Source organism: Macaca nemestrina, chromosome 16 (assembly GCF_043159975.1).
Source record: "Macaca nemestrina isolate mMacNem1 chromosome 16, mMacNem.hap1, whole genome shotgun sequence".
NCBI classification, from domain to species: domain Eukaryota; kingdom Metazoa; phylum Chordata; class Mammalia; order Primates; family Cercopithecidae; genus Macaca; species Macaca nemestrina.
The window spans coordinates 66,500,659-66,524,301 of NC_092140.1; the positions used below are offsets into that span (position 1 = coordinate 66,500,659).

General features: G+C 36.2%; 1 protein-coding gene across 6 annotated transcripts in view; it reads left to right on the forward strand.

Moving 5' to 3' along the window:
- The window catches only part of LOC105485577 (diaphanous related formin 3), a 498,294-nt gene that overhangs the window by 44,172 nt on the left and 430,479 nt on the right, over positions 1-23,643 (forward strand). For all 6 annotated transcript variants that reach the window (XR_011614754.1, XM_071081265.1, XM_071081266.1 and 3 more), the window contains one exon: positions 8,277-8,453. Coding sequence is in view for 5 of the 6 variants with exons in the window: in XM_071081265.1 (XP_070937366.1) it covers positions 8,277-8,453 (177 nt within the window). In the remaining variant the exon portion in view is untranslated. The remainder of the gene's footprint in view (positions 1-8,276; positions 8,454-23,643) is intronic.

A 23,643-nucleotide genomic window follows, 5' to 3' on the forward strand; every position in this document is an offset into this window, starting at 1 on the left:
TCCATTTCCAAAGTGGCTCACTCATGACTGGCAAGTGGGTACTAATTGGTGTGGGGAGGCCTTGGTTCTTCCTTGTGCAGGCATCTCCAAACACTGCTCCATGGCATGACAGCTGGCCTTAGAACACATATTGCATGTTGTAACTTATTTTCAAGCAATTGAAGAAATTTTAAGATCATAAATGTGTTTTTCATTTAATAATAAAATACTATGTGAAACCTAAATGTGGACAAAATATAAGTAGATAATCAAGTATTTTTTGGTAGGGAGGGAACAGTAAGTTTTCGTCTTTTCAAAGAAGCCTCTGGCTAAAGAACTTCTTATAAATTTCACCAAAATACAAATTAAGAGCCAAAAAAGCCCATTTGTAACGTTGAGGAATATTGAAGTCAGAATGCAATTGATGGGATGGTAGGAATTGTTCCTGGATGATAAGTCTATGGCCTAAAACCGGCCTCGGCTTATCATACCTGAAAGATTGAATGGTTGATTTTTCTCTCCACAATAATACATCTTTGTACCAGTGATGTCACTAGTGTTTAAATGTAAAGACCATGGAACAGGCAGACATACTGCTTAGCAGTTAACATGTACTATAATTTTCATATCAGCATCACAAGTTCCCTGTTGTACTCCCATTCCAAAGCCCCCCTCTTAAGGTACTTTTCCCCACTCTAGAATGAATCGTTCATTCCTGTTGCTAGTTCACTTGGCTTATTTTCTTGGGGGCATTTAAAATATTGTACCTTAAATTATGATCCTTTATTGTATATTTTTCTCTCAAATGGTAAGCGTCTACAGGGATGGTAACTATGTTTTATATATTTTATCATCTAGTAATTGCTCATTCATTCATACCTTCAGCAAGTATTAATTGACTGACTGCTAACTATCAGGTACTGTGCTATAGGCTGCATATACAACGTCACTATAATGGTTATCTGTTGGTATGTAACAAGTTGACCCAAAACTTAGTGACTTAAAATAGCAAACATTTATCATTTCATACCACTTCTGTGTGTCAGGAATTTGGTAGTTGCTTAGCTGGGTGGTTCTGGGTTGGGGTCTGCCTTGAGTTTGCACTAAAAATGTTGGCTGGAGCTACGGTCATGTGAAGGCTTGACTGGGACTTTCAAGATGGCTCACTCACATGGCTGTTAGCAAGAAACCTGTTTATCTTTTGGCGGAAGCCCTCAGTTCTTTGTCACGTTCTTTGCCTCCCTTCAGGAGTTCTTGAGTGTTCTCATGATCTGGCAGCTGGCATATTCCAGAGTGAGTGATCCAAGAAGGAGCAAAACAAAAGCTGTAAAGTCTTTTATGATCTAGTCTTGAAAATTGCACTCCATAATTTCCACAATATCTATTGATTACATAAATCAGGATCACTGGCGCCACCTTAGAGACGGGCTGCCACAGTGATTAAAACAGTTGATGGTTTGTCTAGCATGGCTCTTACATTTTAGTTGGAAAGAGACAGAGTTAAAATTATGAAATAAATGAGATAATTATAGATTTTCGTAAGTCATATGAAAGGACATAGGAAGAGAATGTACTGTGTGTTGTGATGGAGAAGGGGTGGGTACATGCGCTACTTTAGATAAAGTGGTCAGGGAAGGCATTTCAGCCTTTTAAATCCAAAGATGAGAGTGAATAGCACTTTTATTTCCTGTTAACACCTCTCTGTAATAGGTACTATCATGGGAGGTTTCAGTAGCTTAGTTATGGTAACACAGTAAGCAAGTGGCTGGGCAGGATTCTGAAGTCAGACTCCAAGAGCCTTGCTTGTTTTTAATCAGCAAGTTCCCAGGTTAGTAATAAAGTTAACTAAAGAGCCAAGCTATGTTAGCTGTTAGGTTTTTGCCCCCTCTTTAAGCATAGTGTAAGACTGCATGAAAATAGAGAATTTCAAGCAATATATTTTATTCTGTATTTCAGGTATGTATTTGGATAGAATTGATTCTATAATGAAAAGGAATTTTTATTTCCTTAATAATTCTCCTGGATTTCGTGAAAATTTCTACTCCCTTCTGGGTTCTAATGAAGTATATTTATGATCATATGTAGTTTTTTCATACTTGTGAAATTGTAAGATGACTAATTATAATATTTTCCTTTTATTTTAAATAAAAAAATCACTTCCCTTGTTGTTTAAAGTGTTGTAATACTGAAAACCTCAAACACCGAGTTTTCACTTTTACAGTGATATACTACAGCTAAAAATTCAGATTGATTTTTTGAACCTTTTTTTTGGTTAATTTTTTTTAAACTGTCATTGCTGATTATCAGTGTGATTACTCAGTATGAGATAATACTCAGTAGGGTGCTCATTTAGCTTCCCCTGAAGATAAGTGATACTAATTTATAAAACTTAGCATACCCCAGACACAGTCAAAGCCATATTAATTAAGTATGGTGTACCATCTCCAAATTGGCATTATAACAGAATCTCCTCAGTCTTGCATGTGTTTAATTCTTCAACAACGGCAAATTGTTTGTATGCTTCACCTCTCTGGCTTGTGTTTCTTGCTCAACTTTAAGAGAAGAATTTTGTATAAAATTATGAAAATTTTACATGAAATAGGAAGTGCACAAACTGTAATACACACACATACACAACCCTCAGCCAAATTGCCAAATACAAGATAACCAACTTACGGTCAATATTAGGGGGATTCCTGTCATATTTTTATGTAAAAAGTATTTTTAAAGTTTGCTCAAGTGTTCTATTGTGCCTTGGTTTAAGCAAATTGTGTGTGCAATTTAATCAAAGATAGATTGAGTGATTTTTCCATGTGTGAATGGAGTCATAGTAACCTCTCTTTTTAAAAATGAAACTTCTTTTAAAACATGTAAAATGATTTGATAGTAAAGCTCACTTTGCACCTAGCTTTGTAATAGTGCCCAGATTTTGTAGAATCTGCTTGGAGTGCTCAATAGTGCATGGAATGCTTTTACTTTTAGCCTGAGATATTCACTAGTTGCTATTCCAGTATAGGAGGAAGTTTCAAGTTGCTATTCAAGTTGCTATTCCAGTATAGGAAGAAGGATTGTACTTACTTTTCTTTTATATTTCTTTCCTTATTTTTTTCTTTTATCCCTTCTTTTCTAGGAAAAGGAATAAAAGCATTATATTGAAAATGTGAAATACTGGTTGATCCTTTTGTATCTCATATTACTATTTTGCCCATTGTGGATTTGGATGCTAGAAGAAGGGAGTGCTATTTTTTTCCTGTCTTGCTTTCATCCGTCTATACTAGTGGTAGTGTACGAATCTATTTTTCCATTTGGGTAAAATTTATCTTTTCCCCAGAGTTTTAGGTGCTAAGCTTATGGGATAGGTGTGATAATTATATTTTATTATTAATATTATTACCTTTACAAATTATGTTATTGGTACAAGTATGGTTTTATTAGCTTTACTCTTGAAAACATTAGGGGCTGATTTTTTTCCTTTGTCCTATTTTTGCGCTCAATACTATGAAATTGTTAGGTACAAAAGTGTTTTGGAACTTGTTCTTTTATTATAATCTACTGTAAGGATTAAACAAATGTATTCAACCTAATGCTGCATTTCAAGCTCTTAGCCTGGTGCTCTTCATATAGAAAAGGCTCAGTAAATATTAGTAAAAATCTTATTAATTTTTATGACTTTTAAGGATTCTTTTTAAAAAAAGTTTTGGTTTTTGGTGAAAATTAAGATTTTATGTCTCCTATCACTGTTAGAACCATTAGGTTATGCATTTTCAAATTAGCTTGTGAAGTGCTTAAGCTTATTATTCCCATTTATTGACATGTTTACATTTATAATATTGATGTTGCATTAATGAAGTTTTGCTTAATTTCACTTCATTATAAGTTTGGCATATTAATTAAGCTACACTGGATTTTTTTTGGGGGGGTGTGTGTATGTAAAGAGCCAGGATAGTTTCTGTGCTTAGGAATTGATATTATCTGCACAGAAATGATGGCAATGAAGTAGTGACTTGGGAGATAAGTAACCAGTCCCATTTCCTAAAACAGTTTTTTTGGTTTCTCTCAGTTTCTTTTTTTTTTTTTTAAACATCAATAATGAGGGTACAAATGTACACAGGGATAGTATCTTCTGGACATATATTCATGTGGAGACAGTTTTATTTTTCTGAGTTATTCCAGAGTAGGAAATGCTTATGGTGGTGGGTTAGATGCCACTCTTTTTTGCTATTATAATACATTTCACATACCTCCTACATTTTCTGTATAGCTATATAATTACCTGTTTATGTGCTTGTCTCCTCCACTTGATAATTATTTAAGGTAAGTCTTATAAAGGCTTATTTATCTTTGTATCACCAATGTCTAATAGACAACTGTTGATTGCTCTTCATTTCTTTTTGTAGATCTGGGATTTCATCCCAGAACAAGTTAAGAAAAAGTTATATATGTATCACTTCCCTACAGCCTGAAAAACTTCTTTTACACTTTTTGTAGTACAGGTCTGCTGGAGACAGATTATCTCCGTTTTTGTCTGAAAGTGTGTTTCTTTTGTTTCTACTTATGAAAAGTAGTTTCACTGTATATGGAATCCCAGGATAAGACTACAGTTGATCCTGGAGCAGCATTGATTTGAACTGCACAGCTCCCCTTACACACAGGTGTTTTTTCAAAGAAATATATTGGAGATATTTCAAGATTTTCAGTAATTTGAAAAAACTTGCAGACAAACTGATTAGAAATATCGAAAAAAGAAAAAGTTCTGTATGTCTTGAATATATTTAAATAGTAGTCTATTTTCTCACTTAATACTGTAAAACATTTACAAATCTATTATAAAAAAGTTAAAATTAATCAAAACTTATAGGCACAAGCATGAACTAAAGATGGTGCCATTTGCAGTCAAGAGAAATGTGAACAAATGTAAAGATGCAGTATTGAACTATAACTTTATGAAATTAACTGTACCGCACACTATATTACTCTGTTAATGTTGTAGTCACCTCTGGTTGCTATTCCGGTGAGCTCAAGTGTGTTGAGTATCTACTTAAAATGTCATGTGACACTAATCACCTCCACTTGAGCAGTTAATCTCTCCAGTAAATTGCGTATTTCAGTAAAAACTGATCTCTTGCGGTTCTTGAGTATTTTTCATCATGTTTAGGGCAATACCGTAAACCCTGAGTAACACCATGGGACCCATACAAAGTGCCACTAGTGATGCTTGAAGTGCTCCCAAGAATCAGAGAAAACTCATAACATTACAAGAAAAAGGTGAATTGCTCGATACGTGAATTGTATAGATTGAGGTCTGTAGCTGCGTTGGTCACCATTTCAGGAGACAATTCATCTTGTAAACATATGATGTAAACTTACAGTATTGATAAATATAGTACAGTATTGTGAATGTATTTTCTTTCTTTTTAATAAAATTTTGTTTTCTCTAACTTATTATAAGAATACAGTAAATACATTTAACATACAACAATGTATTAATTGACTGTTTATGTTATTGGCCAGGTTTCCAGTTAACAGGAGCATATAAGTAGTTAAGTTTCTGGGGAGTCAAAAGTTATATGTGGACTTTGACTGCCCTAATCCCTGTGTTGTTCAAGAGTCAATCCTACCTTTCTTTCAGTACTTTAAAGATGCCATTCCATTATCTTTTGCCACCATTGTTTCTGGTGAGAAATTAGCTGTCATATCATTTTTTTTCTTGTGTATATAATGTATTTTTACTTCTCTGGCTGTACTTTTATGGTTTACTGTTTATTTTTAACTTTCAGCAGTTTGACCATGAAGTGCTTAGGGGTATGTAGGGGTGTGTGTGTGTGTGTGTGTGTGTGTGTCTGTGTGTGTGTCTTTTGTATTCTTTTTGGGTTTTGCTGAGCTTCTTGGATCTGTGAATTGAGTTATACATATATATATATTTAATCAATTTTGGAAAATTCTTAGTCATATCTTCTGAAATATTTCTTCTGTACCATTTCCACTCTCTCTTCTGCTTCTGGACCCCAGTTACACTTGTGTTACAACATCTGATGTTGTATCACAGATCATACTCATTTTTTTTTCTATCTCATTATTTTGTTTGTGTTTGAGTTTGGAACTTTCTATCAATCTGGGTTTAGGTTCACTGATTCTTCCTCAGCTTTCCAGGTGACTGTTAAGCTCATCTAAGAAAATCTTCATTTCTGATCTATTTTTTATTTCTAATTCATCCTTTTTTTTAAAAAAAATAGTTTCTGTGACTTTGCTGCTGCAATTATTCATCTCATGTGTAATGTCTACTCTTCATTATATCCTTTCAGGAAAAAATTGCCAATTTTAGGGTTAATGTAGAGTTCTCTTTTTGTTTTCAGTTCTACTTCTGGCTATTTCTTCAGGAAATCTCTTTGACCAGGCTTTGCCCCAGCCTTTAGATGGCATTATGACATGCTCTTTGAAAGTCCAGAATGTGTCATGGGAATTTCTCTCCATTCTTTTGCCTAGTCTATGGCCTTTGGAGGGCACCTGTTTGCATATGCCTTATGAAGTATTCATACAGCTTTCCTGTTCTGCTCTGAACTGTTGGCTTACTACCCCATTCAGTTGGTGAAGACTAGGGGAAAGAATTGGTAGGTGGGTATAGACTTGCCAAATGGCTTGGGCTTCATGTGGGGCTCCTTGAAATTCTAATGCCAACACCCATGCAGCTATCAATATTTCCTTAAAAATTTGGCTGGCTTTTCTTTACCCTTGTTTAACTTATTCTTCTTCCTCAACTGTTTGTCAGGGATAAGAGCATCTTGTTGTTTTCTGGTATTTGATCCTTGTAAGTTTCTTTGGGTCCTCAATTTTCTGTTGGGTTGATAACAGCAGCAAGTATAACTTTATATGTTTTCTGGTTTGTTTTGCTCGTTAGAATGAGAGCAGTGGTGTTTTTTGACAACTTTCTAAATCCTACAGGAAGCTGTCGTATTCTTAGTACTTTAATGTTTAAGTGATGTTAGGTGGACCATGGGTGAGTGCAGTACATAGTATTTTTCGTAGACATTATCTTCACAGTAAATTTAGAAACCTGTTTCGAAAGATAATACTTACCTTTACGTCTCATTATTTGAAGAAATCCTATTTCTTTAGTGAATTGAGTAAACAATACTGTGACTTAATTGTCCTTTTAAATTGAGACTTTGAGGTATCAGGTGTTTTTAATGGCTATACTAGCTCTGTCTATTAAAACTTTTTGCAATGATGGAGATGTTCTATATGCATTAGTATGCTGGCCACAAGCCACATGTGGCTCTTGAGCACTTGAAATGTAGGCTACTTCAATGAAGGAACTGAATTTTTAATATCATTCAATTTAATTTAATAATCATACATAGCTAGTGGCTACCATAATGAATAGTACAGGTTTATATACAGTATATGTGGTGAGAACAGTAGCTTAAAATGTATACAGCAATGATGAAAAACTCATGGAATCACTGTGCTGTTTGAGTATACTTGTATTCTTGATGCCTGGTTCAGCTTAAGACTTTTTTGCATTTTTGATTGTTGAAACATTGTATGACTCATGAAATGTATGAGTCTGGGTTCTTTGTGAGCAATAGAACTTGTGAAATTCAAACAATTTTGAATAAATGAATTATTAGCTTTGTAAACGAATATCTATGCTTTTTTGAAATGTCAGCAAGCTATTTGATTATCTAGTTATAGAAGAAATCTAATTGCAACAAAAATCTAGCTTATTTCTTAAGGCCTTAACCATTCTCTCGTGTAGATATTCAAGAAGTTTACATACTGACCAGCCTGAACAAAGATAAATAGTTTATCAGGCCAATAAACTATGAAGATAATTCAATTCCTAAAAATTCCTAAATCATGTTCCCCTCCCACCCCTACTCCAAGAGACAGTATGCATTATGGAAAGGGCAATAGGCAAAGGGGCCAGGAAGGGGTGGGGGATGGGACATTGAGTACTAGTTTGGGACCAACCCTAAATTAAGTAATCTTCTTTCTAAACTGCTTAATTTACTAATATATAAAGCAAAGGTCACCTGTCATTAGAATCTCAAATCTATGTGAGGTTTTAAGATTAGAAGGACTCTTTCAATGTTGTCTATCTTTAGATAGAACGGTTACTGAAAAATTTTCACCACTCTTTATTATTATTTTTAATTTTAAATATTCCAATGCTGAATGCCTCCTGATGAAATCACAATGATAACGCGATTGGCCCTCTTTGTTTTTCTCATTTTTGAGATGAGATAAATGTTGGGAAAGGAAATACTTAACGTGTGTCATTCTGTCTTTCTTTGTAGCTGGACAAATTTGCCAGCATAAGAATTCCAGGGAGCAAGAAAGAGAGACCTCCACTTCCCAACCTGAAGATGACATTTGCAAGCAGTGATTGCTCAGCGGCACCTTTAGAGATGATGGAGAACTTTCCAAAGCCATTGTCAGAGAGTGAACTCTTAGAACTTTTTGAAAAAATGATGGTAAGAATTTGATTCTTTAGGAAATGTTTGAGGAAAAAGCCTTAGCTTTTGCTCATGTTAATGGAACTCTAAGCATTTTTGGTAGTCATATTCCATGGCTAATTTCTGATGTCACTTAAGATAGCACTTTGGCCACAAAGAGTTTTTGGATTACAAAAATACGAAATCTGAAGAAAAACAACCTACCAGGTTTTGGTTTCGCAGAGAGTATGTAAAAACAAATACTCCAAAGTATCGAATGGTATATTTTTGTCTTGAGTAGATTATCTAAGTCAGCGGTCCCCATCCTTTTTGGCACCAGGGACTGATTTTATGGAAGACAATTTTTCCATGAGCGTTTCGGGGGTGGTGGAGATGATTTTGGGATGAAACTGTTCCACCTCACATCATCAGGCATTAGTTAGATTCTCATAAGGAGCATGCACAATTTACCATGGAGTTTGTGTTCCTATGAGAATCTAATGCCACTGATGATTTGACAGGAGGCGGAGCTCAGCCGGTAATGCTGGCTGGCCTGCTGCTCACCTCCTGCTGTGTGGCCCAGTTCCTAATGGGGTTGGGGATCCCTGACCTAAGTGGTCTGAGTCCAGTCCATGTTAAAATGATAGTCACTGTGCTCTACTGTTTTCTTTGTTATGGGCTGGATCTTAGACCTGACTTGTTCTATTCTTTCCTTAGTTTTTAGGATAACCAGGTTCTTTATGCATCATTTATGTCTGTAGAGACTTGAACTCACCTTTAAGTCTTTTTCTGGGTGCCTAACCTTTTTCTGGTTAGCCTTTGTCTCTGTTAATGAGGCTTATATGAAGATAACTCTCTTCAGTACTATCTTTGAGGACTCAAGATCGTCAAGTGCTGTTTTCTCCCATCTACGTGCTATATATCGAACCACTCACGTAAGTTATCCATCCATGAGATTCCAGGATGGCACTTTTATGGTTCACTTGTGGCTACTAGGTTAAAAAATTTCATCATAATTGTTGCTGCCATCTGAGTAAGTGGACTAAGTAGCCCATTGATGTTAAATATTTATGGAAGCCACATTTTATTTCCGGAAGTTAAAAGTACAACTACGTAGGAAGTACCGAATATAGTTTATGCTAGTGTTCTGTTACTGTTAGCTGGGAGGGGGCTAATACTATAAATTTTAATATTATTTAGAGGTCAGATGAATATCAGCATTTTTGAAATATTTACAGAATACTTTTTAAAATAACTAGGCCACATCACTTTTTCATCCTTAAGCAGGTCTACCTATTGGCATTAGATTTCGGTGATCAAATCCTCACTGGAGTAACTCAGCAGAAATAAAATGAAATTGTTGCCTTCTCAGGGCTGTCCAGTTTGCTAAGGGACAAGATGGTTACAACGAAGGCCTTTTTAAAAAAGAAGGAACAGATTCTTTCTTTCCCTTACTGATTCCTTGAGTATATTACAATACTCTGCAGGGAAAACTTGCTGTTGATTCTGAAGCTGAAAGGCTTTTGAAGGGTATTTTTGCCTTCTTTAAATGTGGATTAGGATATTTTTCAAACTTCTCAGCATACCATATTTTTGACAAATTTAGAGCTATTTCTATGTCTGGAGAATGCTAGCTTTAAACTGGCTTGATTTGTGGCTTATACATATCTGTTACATTTTTATTAGTAAGAATTCTCTTGAGAAAGCAACATTGAATAATCAGACATGGTAACCTTTTGGCATTTGTACCTACAGAGGCTTTATACCATTTAAAGTTTGCATCTAGGTTCTTTGCTTTGGCATTGTGCAATTTTTAAAATGATTGTTCTTATTTATCATTATCAAAGGTATTTAGTAATTTTTACATGAAGTAACAACTTTGTTTTGAAGAACACCTCTTTTCCCTCCTCAAGACAGTCCTTTGAAAGACTGTGCTGACTTGATTATTTAATGAATGTGAAGTACAGTGTAATAACTTCAACATTTGTATTCATTTCACTTGGGAAATTGATTTACTTCATCTCTGGGTAATAGTTTAGTTTCCGTGTGCATTCTTAAAAGTGGTGTTGAATTTTTAGTTATACCTAAAGGCTTTTTCCCCTGTTTGTCTTTAGGTGAAAGCTGAAATTCTAGCTCAAAGCCCATATTGGTTTCTGTATGACTATTAGATATGTGAAATAGTTGTGTTTGTCACTGCATTTATAACTTACGTTTCTAAAGTCAATTTCAGTGATTACTCCAGAACTCTTAGATACTTGTAAGTAGTTTTTCTTGAACGAGGTGAACATAATCGGTGTAAGTTGGAAGTGGCTAGTTTATTCCAGCTGTTGAACAACCTTTAAATCAGCCTCTCAGCTTATTTTTCTTCTGACCCTGGTTAAAAGTCCCAGGTGGGTTCCAGATATTTCCTATTGGTTTCAGATAATAAAAATCCTAGCTTAATATAAATTAATTTTCACCCAAAGCAAGCTGCTCCTTTTCCCCTGTTCAAGTTTGTTCCATTTCTAGTCTCCGGTAGGGGCAATTGTTGGGGATGTGGTTGGCCTCTTCTGTTTCTCCATCTTGCTTTTCCATTCTTCCCTATTCTCTGGGCTGAATCTGTCTCTTCTAAGATTAGATTGGGGTAGGGGGAGGGAAGAAATGAGCACTTGCTGGCCTAAGGTATCTATTGGTACCCTAGAGTGTTGTATTAGTTTCCTATTGCTGCTATAACAAATTACCATGGACTTTTTGTTTAAAGCAACACACATTTATTATAGTTCTGTAAGTGAGAAATCCTGGTCGGCTTGACTGGTTCTGTGGCAGTCACACACCATGTGAAAGAAGTGTGTGTCACTGTGGCACACACTTGTTTACTTTACTTTTCCTAATTTTCCTTCTCTCTGGCCAGTTTTTTTCCAGTTTACTCTCCATATCCCCTCTTCTATATGTTCTTTTACTTCCTCTGGGTGTTGCCTCTGCCTCTCAGTCTTATCTTTATACACTTGAGTTTTCTGCACACTCCTTTTGGGGGACTGGAGCCCTTTCATGTTGTAGAATATCTTTTATATTGTGACACCTTGGTATGTCTTCTACAGAAGAGCAGTTATAATCCAGCTTTCTAAAAGATGCTGAACCTCAACACATCAGAAAGTGAACTCATCATATTAAATACACCCCCCGACACACCCACCCACCCACTCACCAAAATTTCTGCTTCACTCTTAATTTCCTATCTCAAAAGTCCCCACTGAAGTCATACTTGGGAGTCATACTTGATCTCATTAAGGCATCGGTCACATCCATTTACTTCTCTATCCTCTTTAGCTCTTAATTTTATTTCCCCCCTGCTTTAGTTCAAGCTTTCATGTCCTCTTATCTAGGATATTGCAGTGTTCTCTGCCATTTATCTCCCTTTCTGCCTCTGTTAGAGAATTCTTATACTTCATTTTTGTATTTTTTTTTTTGAGATGGAGTCTTGCTGTGTCACCCAGGCTGGAGTGCAGTGGCACAATCTTGGCTTATTGCAACCTCTGCCGCCTGGGTTCAAGCAATCCCTGCTTCAACCTCCTGAGTAGTGGAGACTACAGGCACACACCACCATGCCAGCTAATTTTTGTATTTTTGGTTGAGATGGGGTTTCACCATGTTGGCCAGGCTGGTCTCGAACTCCTGACCTCACGTGATCCACTTGCCTTGGCCTCCCGAAGTGCTGGGATTATAGATGTGAGCCACCGCGCCTGGCCTTATACATACTTTAAGTCTTAGTTCAAGCATGACTCTAGTTATCTTCGCATATGCTTTCTGGGTTACGGATCCCTTAAATCTGCTTCTCAGAACTGCTTGTGTATGAGTCCATTGTGAAATACATTCTTTTTTTACTTTTCGTTTTTTAGATATCTGTCTTCCCATTAGATTAAATCCATGCAGTATCATCCATTGGTTTATCATACCAAACAAATGTCTGTTAAGTGCAGCTTCCTAACTTAGATTTCTAGGATACTATATTTCTCTTCACCTTAGACACTATACCTAGATGGAGATTAGCTTTAATTGCTAGTCAGCCCAATAACACAAAAATATTAAAATAACGAAAGGAAGATAGCTTTTTTCATGCATTCTACCTTTTCTTATTTTCACTATCAGTTGAGAGAATGAAAGCTGTGCAAGAAAGCTCATCTATCAGGATGCTATCATTAACAGGCATTAAATGAGTGCCAGTGATATCAAAATCATTCTGACAAAAATCATTTTAATTCTGGACTTCCTGTCTAGAATTGTTGTAACTGTAGAAAAAATGACCTGATAAAATTGCACAAAGTACTTAAGTATGAATAGTGATGTTCTATTTTTTTATTGGGAAGATGTTTATCAGACTTTTTTGTAATGTAGGAGAAAGCACATTTATAAAATGCCATCATCATATCTTAAGCATATGTTTGAAGTATGTCCTGGTAGTAAGAACTTAGATGACCTACTGTCTAATACATATATTGGCTTTTCAGTGTGGGAAACCTGGTTTGGATAATACCAAAGACATTCATATTTGACTTTGAAACAATTTTCCGTGTATAACATAGAGTGGAATCTAATTTTGTCCCACAGTGTTTTTTTAAATTATACAGTATTTCAGGCATACAAAAAATGTAGAACATAATATTAAAAATACAACCACAGGTATAATTGAACTCCCTTTTGTAATTCTTCTAATTCCCGCTTTTATCTTCTTTTCTTCCCTGAGGTGAACAGTACCCTGAATCCAATAGTTTTGGTCCCATACATTAAAGAAACTTTCCTTTTTTTTTTTTTTTTTTTTTCTGTATGTTGTATGGAACAAAACCTTTTTTCTTCTGAGATATTTGATGGTAAATTGCTGATTCAATGCCCCACAATCCTCTAATACTTTAGTGTATATTTTCTACAAGTAAGGACTTCCTTCTATATAACCACAATACAACCACCAAAATCAGAAAGTTAACACTAATCAATTTCTACCTCAGACACTATTAAAGTTTTATCAATAGTATCAATATGCTCTTTATAGCAAAAGAATCTAGTTCAGAATCATATGTTGCATTCAGTTACGTTTTTAAAATCTTCAGTCTGGAATATTTCCTATGTTTCCTTGTATTTTATGAATTTGACAATTTTGAAGATTGCAGGCTGGTTGATTTGTAGAACATCCCGGTTTGCATTAGTATTAGACTTTTTAAGTTTTGCAAGTAAACAAATGTAAACAGGATATCTCATACTTTAAAGATTTATATTTTTCTGATTATAAATGTATCCGAACATCTTTTCACATGCTTATTGGCCCTTTGGTTTACTCTTCTGTGAATTTCCTGTTTATATTTTTGCCCATTTTGTTGTTTGAGATTTCCATCTTTTTCATATTGATTTGTAGAATTTCCCGTATAGCCAGAATAATACTCATGTGTTCAGTTTTTAGGTGTTGCAAATATCTTGTCCTAGTCCGAATCTTGTCTTTTTACTTTTGTTAGTGGGGAAGGGGAGCTGAAGTACAAAAATGTAGAATTGTGGTCAAATTTATCAAGCTTTTTATGGTTTGTCCTTTTTGTATATTATTGAAGAAATCTATCCTGACATCATAAATCCATTCTCCTATATTTTCATTTAAAATTATTAGAAATATATATCTCTATGCCTGATGTGAGAGGTGGATCCAATTTTTTTCCACATAGTTTTCCCAGCAGCATTTATTTGAATAGTTCATTCTCTTTTATGATTTGTAATATCTCTAGTGTTACAGATCAAGTTTTTGCACATGTGGGTTTGTTTCTGAGGTTTGATTTTTGTCCATCAGTTGGTTTGTCCAATTCTGCATTTATGTCTGTTGTCTTAGTCACTGCAGCTGTATAATAAACGTTAATATCTAAGAGCCCTTTTTCCAGAGGAGAAAAGAAGAGCTCAGGTGAACCGATAAAAATCAGATATGACCATGTGCTTTTGATATTTTCGGTATAGAGGTGGGGAAGGTTCATCTTGCTAAGCTTATTCCATATTGCTACTCTTAGGGTACATACTAATGACAATTTTTCTTTCTTTCTTTATTCTCTTTAATTCTTGGTGTTAAAAATTTACGCATAGCTATTATGTTGGTCAAATAAATGAATACCTATTGTGTTGAGTGTGCAAGGAATATCTTAAGGATCAACCAAGAGTCTGAATGAAAAGAAAAACCAACAAAGACCCCTTTGTGTTAATTCTCTTAAGTGTTTATTGACAGCTGTGGATTTCTACCAGCAGCTTATTTCAAGTATTAGTATTCTTTACAAATCTCCTTTCCTATATCATGAACATTTTCTATTTCTTACAAACTAAAAACGTATATTAAGGCTTGACTAGATAAAATGAGAGAGGTTCTGTGGGAATGCTTTGTTCTGATTTATTACTTGCCACTCTTTTCCCTCTCCATTGAGTAGAAATTGAAAAATTCAGGGAAAGGTGGTTTAAAAGCAATCCAAATAATAACCCAAGTATGAAGAGGAAGAGGGAGAGAGTATAGTAGTTCAAGGCAATTATCAAGTTGATTCATGGGTTGTGTTTGTCAGGGGGATAATGTCAATGTTTAGTTGTTTCTTCTAGATCCAGATAAATGAGAAAATAAATGATTTAGGTGTATTGGATTTTGCCTGGTGGGATTTTTTTAGCACCACTAAAATGGTTAGAGGGAGGAATTTTAAAGGGATAAATGTTATGGTAACATTTTAGCATGCTATTTCACCAATTAGGAGCTGTGCAGGCAATTATTTGTGTATACCTGTGAAGGCCTTTTCTCAGTCATGTTTTCTTCTGTAAAAAAGTTGGCCTTAAGAAAAAAGTTGTATCTTAAGTCAAATGACCATTTTATCCTTTATGTAATTTATGAAGAAATTGTCATTTACTTAGAAAAGTTGAAAAACAAATATATGAATGAAGATCCTTTTTCATCACTGGTAGTGTGTTTTTTTTTTTTTTTGAGATGGAGTCTCGCTCTGTCCAGGCTGGATGGAGTACTGTGGTGCGATCTCAGCTCACTGCAAGCTCCGCCTCCTGGATTCATGCCATTCTCCTGCCTCAGCCTCCCAAGTAGCTGGGACTACAGGTGCCCGCCACCACTCCTGGCTGATTTTTTTTGTATTTTTAGTAGAGATGGGGTTTCACCGTGTTAGCCAGGATGGTCTCGATCTCCTGACTCGCAATCCGCCTGCCTCGGCCTCCCAAAGTGCTGGGATTACAAGCATGAGCCACCACGCCTGGCCAATCACTGGCAGTGTTCTTATCTGTAGGATTACACAACAGTTGTCTGTGATTGTAGGTGCTTATGCATACACTTGAACAATTCTGGCAAGGTTACATTCCAAAATAAATTAGAGTTGTGCAGCTTTCTGAATATTCAGCTCACTTCTTGTGTGTTCTGCTAAAATTTACAGTATATGAAAGAAAAGTGATATTTAATTTCTTATTATCTCATTGTGTATGTGTGTGTGTGTGTGTGTGTGTTCCTTGATACTGCATTATGATCAACTGAAATTTGTTTTTCAATTAAGATAGTTTACACTCTTCCCATATTCTCCAGTTAGAATATTTGGCCAAAAAATAGTGTTTATGAGTTCATTATCAATCTCTGGGTAAATGTCATTCTTTGGCTGCTGTTCTATTAATGAGCTAGCCATCTGACTTTCTTTTAATTTTAATGGGAATTGAGTAATCCAGTGTCTACTGGATAAGACAATGGAATTTCAACCCTGCTATTAGTAAAACCAAAAAATATAACTTTTTAATAATCACATTTATGTTAAAAATGATTATTTAAAGGTTTACTGTAAGGACATAGTAAAGCTCATAGGCAAAAGACTTTATAGCTGTTTTAAGCTATTTTATAGCCTCAATGTATTTATAGACAGCTTGAATATAGAAAAGTAGTAATAAAGTTAATTCTAAGTTCCAGGTTCTTGGTAGTATTTATCTTTTAGTTTTCTAATTATGTCTAAACCCAATCTAAGAATAAAATTTATTAAATTGCAGAACTAGATAAGATTCATTTTGTCTGCCCTATTCAACAGTGTATAATGACCCTGAATGAGGTCATGAAATCTTCTGTTTTTTTAATTTGGCACTAAGCCTTTCATGGTAGTAAAAACCTTAGTGTAATGAAAAGCTTGACCATTTGATATTGTGTGATGTCAAAGATGAATTCAAATGTAGTTAAGAACAGAATTACACTTTTAGCAGAACTCTGGATAAAATTGTGCTTATATGATGTTGAGCTCTGTCACAAAAGGGGAAATTAGGGGATCATTGTGGACCTCTTAAGATGCTTAACCAATTTGTGGCTTTAATAATATAATGCTAGCAAAACAGAGACTGCTACCAAGAATAATTATGTTGGCTTTAACCCCTAAAACAAAACATAATGTTATTGAAATTAGATGATTTGCTGTTGACTTAGTATGAATAAATGTTTGGTTTTGCTATGGCAGTGCTTCCAATTTTTGTCTTCCAACATTATGCTTATTGTTCCATTATAATACTGTATTTCGCGTATCCATTTTGTAATGCTAGTCATGCTCTGCCTGTCTGTAGTGTTTTTCCTTTTTGGTTGAATATCCTTCCACCTGACCATCTTCAGCAACTTGCTGCTTGTATATATTCACTTAATTCTGCAAATAGTCAATCATTTTAAATTTAATCTGACTCTCCATGGTGTTAACTGTCCTGCTCAACTTGATGTATGTAAATTTAATGAGCATGCTGTCTTGTAAAATCCACAGCCATGAATGAAAGTATTGAGTCTAACGTGTGTAATTCAGTTGGAAAAATGTCTGCTCTCTCCTTGCTGTTCTCTGCTTGATTGTGCCTTAGTGCTCCAACAAGTTGCATGTATGTGCACAGGTACTAAATTACATATTTCCCCCCTCTGTTTTTCCAATAAAATGTGAAAAAATATTTATTTGGTACTATTTTTAAAAAATCAGTCTAGTAGGGACTTAGGGTCCCTAAAAGCAGTAGCAAACTGGCAATTTGCTGGTGTGTGGGAACTTCTGACCCCATGCAACTTGTAGGAAGACTCTTTGGGAATGTCTTAAAAGTTGCTTGCTTGACCTGGTTTCCAGGTCAGGGCTGCTGCTGACTAATTTGGTGTCCTTGCGCAAGTTACAAAAGAGGTGTGTGCTTTCATTCTGGATGGACACAGCACCACACAAGGCCACAAGTTTGGAAGTCTGGAAGGGATGATGGAGTGAATCTGGAAGGGACCTTGACCCCATTCATTCCTCAACCAGGTACTGCTTGGCAGGGGTCAGTAGTTATATTGACTCTGTTCTAGGTCACTGAGGTTTAGTGTGGTTCTACTAGTGTTCCCTGGAAAAGTGGTGGATTTTAGCTTGGCCATCTCTGTGTCAGTGCCACAACCTGAAGATTTCTACCTCCAGAGTTGGAACTTATTCCCATCAGTGTTATCTGAAGATTCTTGAGAATTTTAGGAGCAGCAATTGCTCAGTGTTCTAGTCTGGGGCTGTATCATCTCCAGCTTTAGTTCCATCTCCCAGAAGATTACCTGCATCTCATAGGTTTGTCCTAAAATAGGATGAGCAAATTCTATTTGAGAACTTTTCTGTTATCTTCTTTATTTAGGAAATATTTAAAAAGTGACCATGGTGTTCCATGCATGGTGAAGGAGGCAGCATATATAGAAATATTTCTTTTAAATGTTATCTGTGAGGGAGAAAACAGAGAGTTACATGTAAAGAGCCAGAATTGAGGGAAGTTTTTTTGTTTAATTTTAATCCATTAAAGATTAACTTGCTTATATATTGATACTCAACCAACTGAGAGAATTTAGTGAAATAAAATAGAAGAGGATAATAGACATGTAATGCCCTTTTTGGAGGTGGGAGGAAAGGGGATCTCGAGCATAAATGAACAGGAATGTCTTTGGATAGATGCATTGGTTGGGTAGGGAGAGATTAGTGTGCAAATAAAATGGTAAAACAGCAGGAAATGGAATTATAGCTTTCTTTTCATAAAGGGAATTGAAATTTATTTACTGAGAATGATAGGCAGAAGTAGTAGTTTCATAGTTCCTGGAAAATAGCTAAGGTTTGAAATAAGTACCGTATGAAATGTGAAAAGAGAGACTAGTAGGATTTTCCATAAATGTTGTAAGAATTGATGAATCAACAGTGGCCTGCATTGGAAGAAAATGGAAGGATAAAAAAACTGGAGGTTTTTATTGGGGCGAGGAAAAAGGTGGTTTGGGAGTGGGAGAAGTGGCAAGATGGAAGATTGAGGTCAGAGATAAGGATTATGGAGATTCTGATGGTGCCTGTGGTGGAGCAGGTTTTAGATAATGAAAAGGTACAAGTGTGGTCATTAGGACTGTAGCTGAGGACAGTGGAAGTGGAGGTTGCATTGGCGAGGAAGCCAAGGACACTCTAGGGCAGGGGTGCCCAGTCTTTTGGCTTCCCTGAGCCACATTGGAAGAAGAAGACTTGTCTTGGACCACAACTAACATACACTAACACTTTTGATAGCTGATGAACTAAAAAAAAAAAAAAAAAAAAAAAAAAAAAAAAAAAAAAAAACCGCAAAAAAATCTTATAATGTAAAACATTATGAGATTATTAGAAAGTATTCGAATTTGTGTAGGGCCACATTCAAAACTGTCCTGGGTGCGAGCTGGAGAAGCTTGCTCTAGGTCCATTGTGGGTGATAGCAAGGTGTGGAGTGTCAGAGGAATCAACCCAAGTTGATGGCAGTGGACATGTTCAGTTAGATGGTACTAGCCCCAGGGAAATCGGATTTTAGATGATAACATAGATAAATAATATGGAAATAAGAATGAGGGAGATAAGATAGAACAGAGTTTAAATCTAAATTAAAGAACATGGTCAACTTCCAGAATTTTCCTAAACCTCAGCTCTCTCCTCAATAAAGAGGACATACCTCAAGTTACTGAGGATTAATTAATGCTTATAAATGTTTAGCACAGTGCCTGGCTCAAGAATTTGACCGTGTTTTAAGATTACAGGAGTACTAGAGGTCTTTGTAAAATGGTTCTGGGGGAATGGGTGAGAAGGTCAGTGCACAGAGCAGGTTTGGAATGAAAATAGGAGGAAATGTAAACAGTTGGAGAATTTTGTGTTTTGAATGGAATTCTGTTACCTGTGTCTGACCTACTTAACCCTTCCTCTCAGGACCCTTGGATTTGTCTTGATTGTGGTTTCGTTAGTCTCCTTTCCTCCTTCAATTCAGTGTGTATTTACTATAGCCGAATATTCTACAAACCTCTTCTTTTTATTTAGGGAATGTAAAAAAAAAATCTTCTTCTTTTTTTTTTAATAATGATATTCTGTTTTTCTTTTTTTACCCCAAATTATTTATAAAAAGTTCTGCTATTAAAATATTTTAATTTAGTCTTTTAAAATAACTTTTTATTTTGAAATAATTTTAGACTTACAAAAGAATTGCAAAAATAGTATAGAGAATTCTTGTATACCTTTCACCCAACTAACCCTAATGTTTACATCTTATATAACATTAGTACAATTATTAAAACTAAGAATTGAATACTGAGATAATATTACTAACTAAACTACAGACTTGCTTCAGATTTTGCCAGTTTTCCCACCCATGTCCTTTTTTTTTTTCCTTCCAGAATCTAATCCAGGATCACATCTTGCATTTATTTGTCATATCTCCTTCAGTCAATGACAGTTTCTTATCTTTTATGACCTTGATACTTCTGAAGAATTAGGGCTAGTTATTTTGTAGGGTGCTCTTAATTTGGGTTTGCCTGATTTCTTTTTTTCCTTGTGATTAGATTGAGGTATATTTTGGTATGAATACCACAGAGGTGGTCACCCTTCTCATTAGGTCGTAGCTGGAGGTTTGAAATATCAGTGTGTCCTATTATTGATGGTGTTAGCCTGGACAACTTTGTTAAGATGGTGTCTGCCAGCTTCCTCCCTTGTAAAGTTAGTATTTTCCCTCTATAATTAAGGAGAAAAAGGATATCTGCACAGTCTTAAAGTATCTCCTCAGTTTATTTTGCTATTTAGGTTATAATCTAATAATATCATTTTATTTTTCAAATTGTTCTAGTTTTGGCCACTTAACAGTTCTTGCAGTTTGGCTCATGTCCTTTTGACTTCCTTCCTTCCTTCCTTCCTTCCTTCCTTCCTTCCTTCCTTCCTTCCTTCCTTCCTTCCTTCCTTCCCTCCCTCCCTCCCTCCCTCCCTCCCTCCCTCCCTCCCTCCCTCCCTCCCTCCCTCCCTCCCTCCTTCCCTCCTTCCCTCCTTCCCTCCTTCCCTCCTTCCCTCCTTCCCTCCTTCCCTCCTTCCCTCCTTCCCTCCTTCCCTCCTTCCCTCCTTCCCTCCTTCCCTCCTTCCTTCCTTCCTTCCTTCCTTCCTTCCTTCCTTCCTTCCTTCCTTCCTTCCTTCCTTCCTTCTTTCCTTCCTTTTTCTTACTTTCTGGTACCGCACTAATTTGGTCTTCCTAATTCTGGTCTTTTTGGATGACATAGCTGTGTTCCCATGTATTGAATGAAAAAAGAAGTTTTCCAACTATTCTATTTCTGAAATCTATTCTTAGTGCTAGTCAGATTAGCACAGTAAAACAGCACAGTGATTCCGTTTAGCTATAGATTTTAATTAGAAAGTAATTGGCCAAAGGAAAACTATTTTTTTGATGTGGCAACTCTCAGTTTCCCCTGTCAAAACTGTGTCTATACATTTACAGGTGGTCCCCAACATATAGCAGTTTGACTTAACAATTTTTCGACTTTACAGTGGTGAAAGCAACATGGATTTGGTAGAGACTGTACTTCAAATTTTGAATTTTGATCTTTTCCTAGGCTAGCTATATGCAGTCTGACACTGTCTTGTAATGTGGGGCAGAAACTGAGAGCTGCAGCTCCCCTGTCAGCCATGAAATCATTAGGCTGAACGGCTGACTATACTGTGTCCCCAGCATTTTTTGGATATTGTGCTTTGTGTGTTCGCATTCCACCATGTCTACAAAATGTGCATCTCTGTATTCAAAATGTTATTATAAAATAGCATTTGTGTTAGATGATTTTGTCCACCTGTAGGCCAATGTAAGTGTTCTGAGCACGTTTAAGGGAGGCTAGGCTGAGTTGTGACATGCAGTAGGTTAGGTGTATTAAATGCATTTCTGCATTTCAATTTTTAATGGCTTTTTTGGGACATAACCCCATTGTAAGTTGAGCATCTGTATATTAGGAAGTACTATAAATGAGATAATTCATAATGTATATTGCTAACATGTTGTTAGAACTTTAACATCAAAAACAATAATATGCTCTTCAGACAGATTAAAATTTTGAAGAGGTGACTTGTCAAATAATGTTTTTGAATGAGATATATTCAGCCCAATAGCCAGTTGATAAGATTTTTCCATTTAAAGGGTAGAGATTTATTTCATATATCCATGGAAATTTTAACCTCATTCAGATTACTCACTGAGCCTTATGTATTTATGTTTTCTTTGTATTTCCTGTTCAGTATTTTACCTGTAATAGATATTTAATGAGATACGTACATGTATTGACATACTGATATACTGAGGTAAATGGCCATTTTAGAGCTATTTTACAATCTGTGTCTGCAGTGTCATTTTGTACCTATGCAGTGTTGTAGCACAGTAAAACAGCATGTCTTACTGACCTGTGTTTGAATGGAAGGATCGGTTAATACACAATAGTTTATATTGCCTTTTTTTTTAAGATCATCTATATGTGTTTCTATATTTATTCAGTTCAATTTGAAAGAAGTCTTATTTTAATATCAAGTAAATTATGTTCAGATGGTATAGTGGGTACTGTGGGTACCCCCTCCCAGCCCCTTTTTACCAGGTTGGTGTACCCATGCCCCAGGTGATGAGCATTGGCTTTTTTTTTTTTTTTTTTTTTTTGAGACGGAGTCTCACGCTGTTGCCCAGGCTGGAGTGCAGTGGCGCGATCTCGGCTCACTGCAAGCTCCGCCTCCCGGGTTCCCGCCATTCTCCTGCCTCAGCCTCCTGAGTAGCTGGGACTACAGGCGCCCGCCACCGCGCCCGGCTAATTTTTTGTATTTTTAGTAGAGACGGGGTTTCACTGTGGTCTCGATCTCCTGACCTTGTGATCCGCCCGCCTCGGCCTCCCAAAGTGCTGGGATTACAGGCTTGAGCCACCGCGCCCGGCCGAGCATTGGCTTCTAATGGCTCATAGATGCCCCTTTCTCCAGAGATTTGCCCTCATCAGAACTAGGATTCTGCAGCTAATGACTAACTTGAGGTTGTTGACGCTGGTTTCTGCTACCAGGTTATCTTGACTGTGGTGCATTTCAGGGTGAAGTGAGAATCCACCAGAGGCCACATTTAGTATGTCTTTTTTCCTCTTTTGTCTTACCTCCTTTACTCTATCCTGAGAGCAGCCCCACCTGCACCTGAATCCCTGTTTCAGGCTTTGCTTTTAAGGGAAACTGACCTTAGATAATGGAGACACAACATGATAATTTTGAGGAAATATAAACTAAGAAGCATAAAAAATGATGACTTGCTCACTTCTCCCCCACTGACCTTTCCCAAGTCTAGTTTCTTAGTTAGCCTTGGGAGATGCTTAACCCTTCTGGAATTGCAACATAAAATATGGATATGCGTTTTTTAGGAAAAAAAACTCCCAATAAATTTTCTAAGGACTTTGTGACTCCCTGAAGTTAAGTGCCACTGCCTTGTGGAGTTTTCTTCTTTCAGCCTTGTTTTCCATAAATAGAAATTCAAAATATATTCTAAAAATACTGTACCCCTAATGCTTTCACTCATATTTTCTCTCTACTGCCCCCTTATTTCTTTTTCTCTCTCTCTCATTTTTCTTTTTTAAAGGGCAGAGCTTTTCTTACTCTTTCAAGTGCCATTTCCTCCTGGACATATGGAGAATGACCTGTTAGATGAAGTTACATGCCTAGTGGGTATCCCACAAAGGTTTAGGGTGTTATGTAATTGATTCCAAACTTTTTTTGTTTTGTAGTATTGTCTTAATCCATTTTTATGTTGCTATAAAGGAATACCTGAGACTAAGTAATTTAAAAAAGAGGTTTATTTGGCTCTCAATTCTGCAAGCTATACAAGAAACATGGGACCAGCATCTGCTTTTGGTGAGGGCCTTAGGGAGCTTCCACTCATGATGAAAGGCAAGAAGGAGCTGGTGTGTGCAGAGATCAGATGGTGCGAGAGGAGGCAAGAGAGAAGG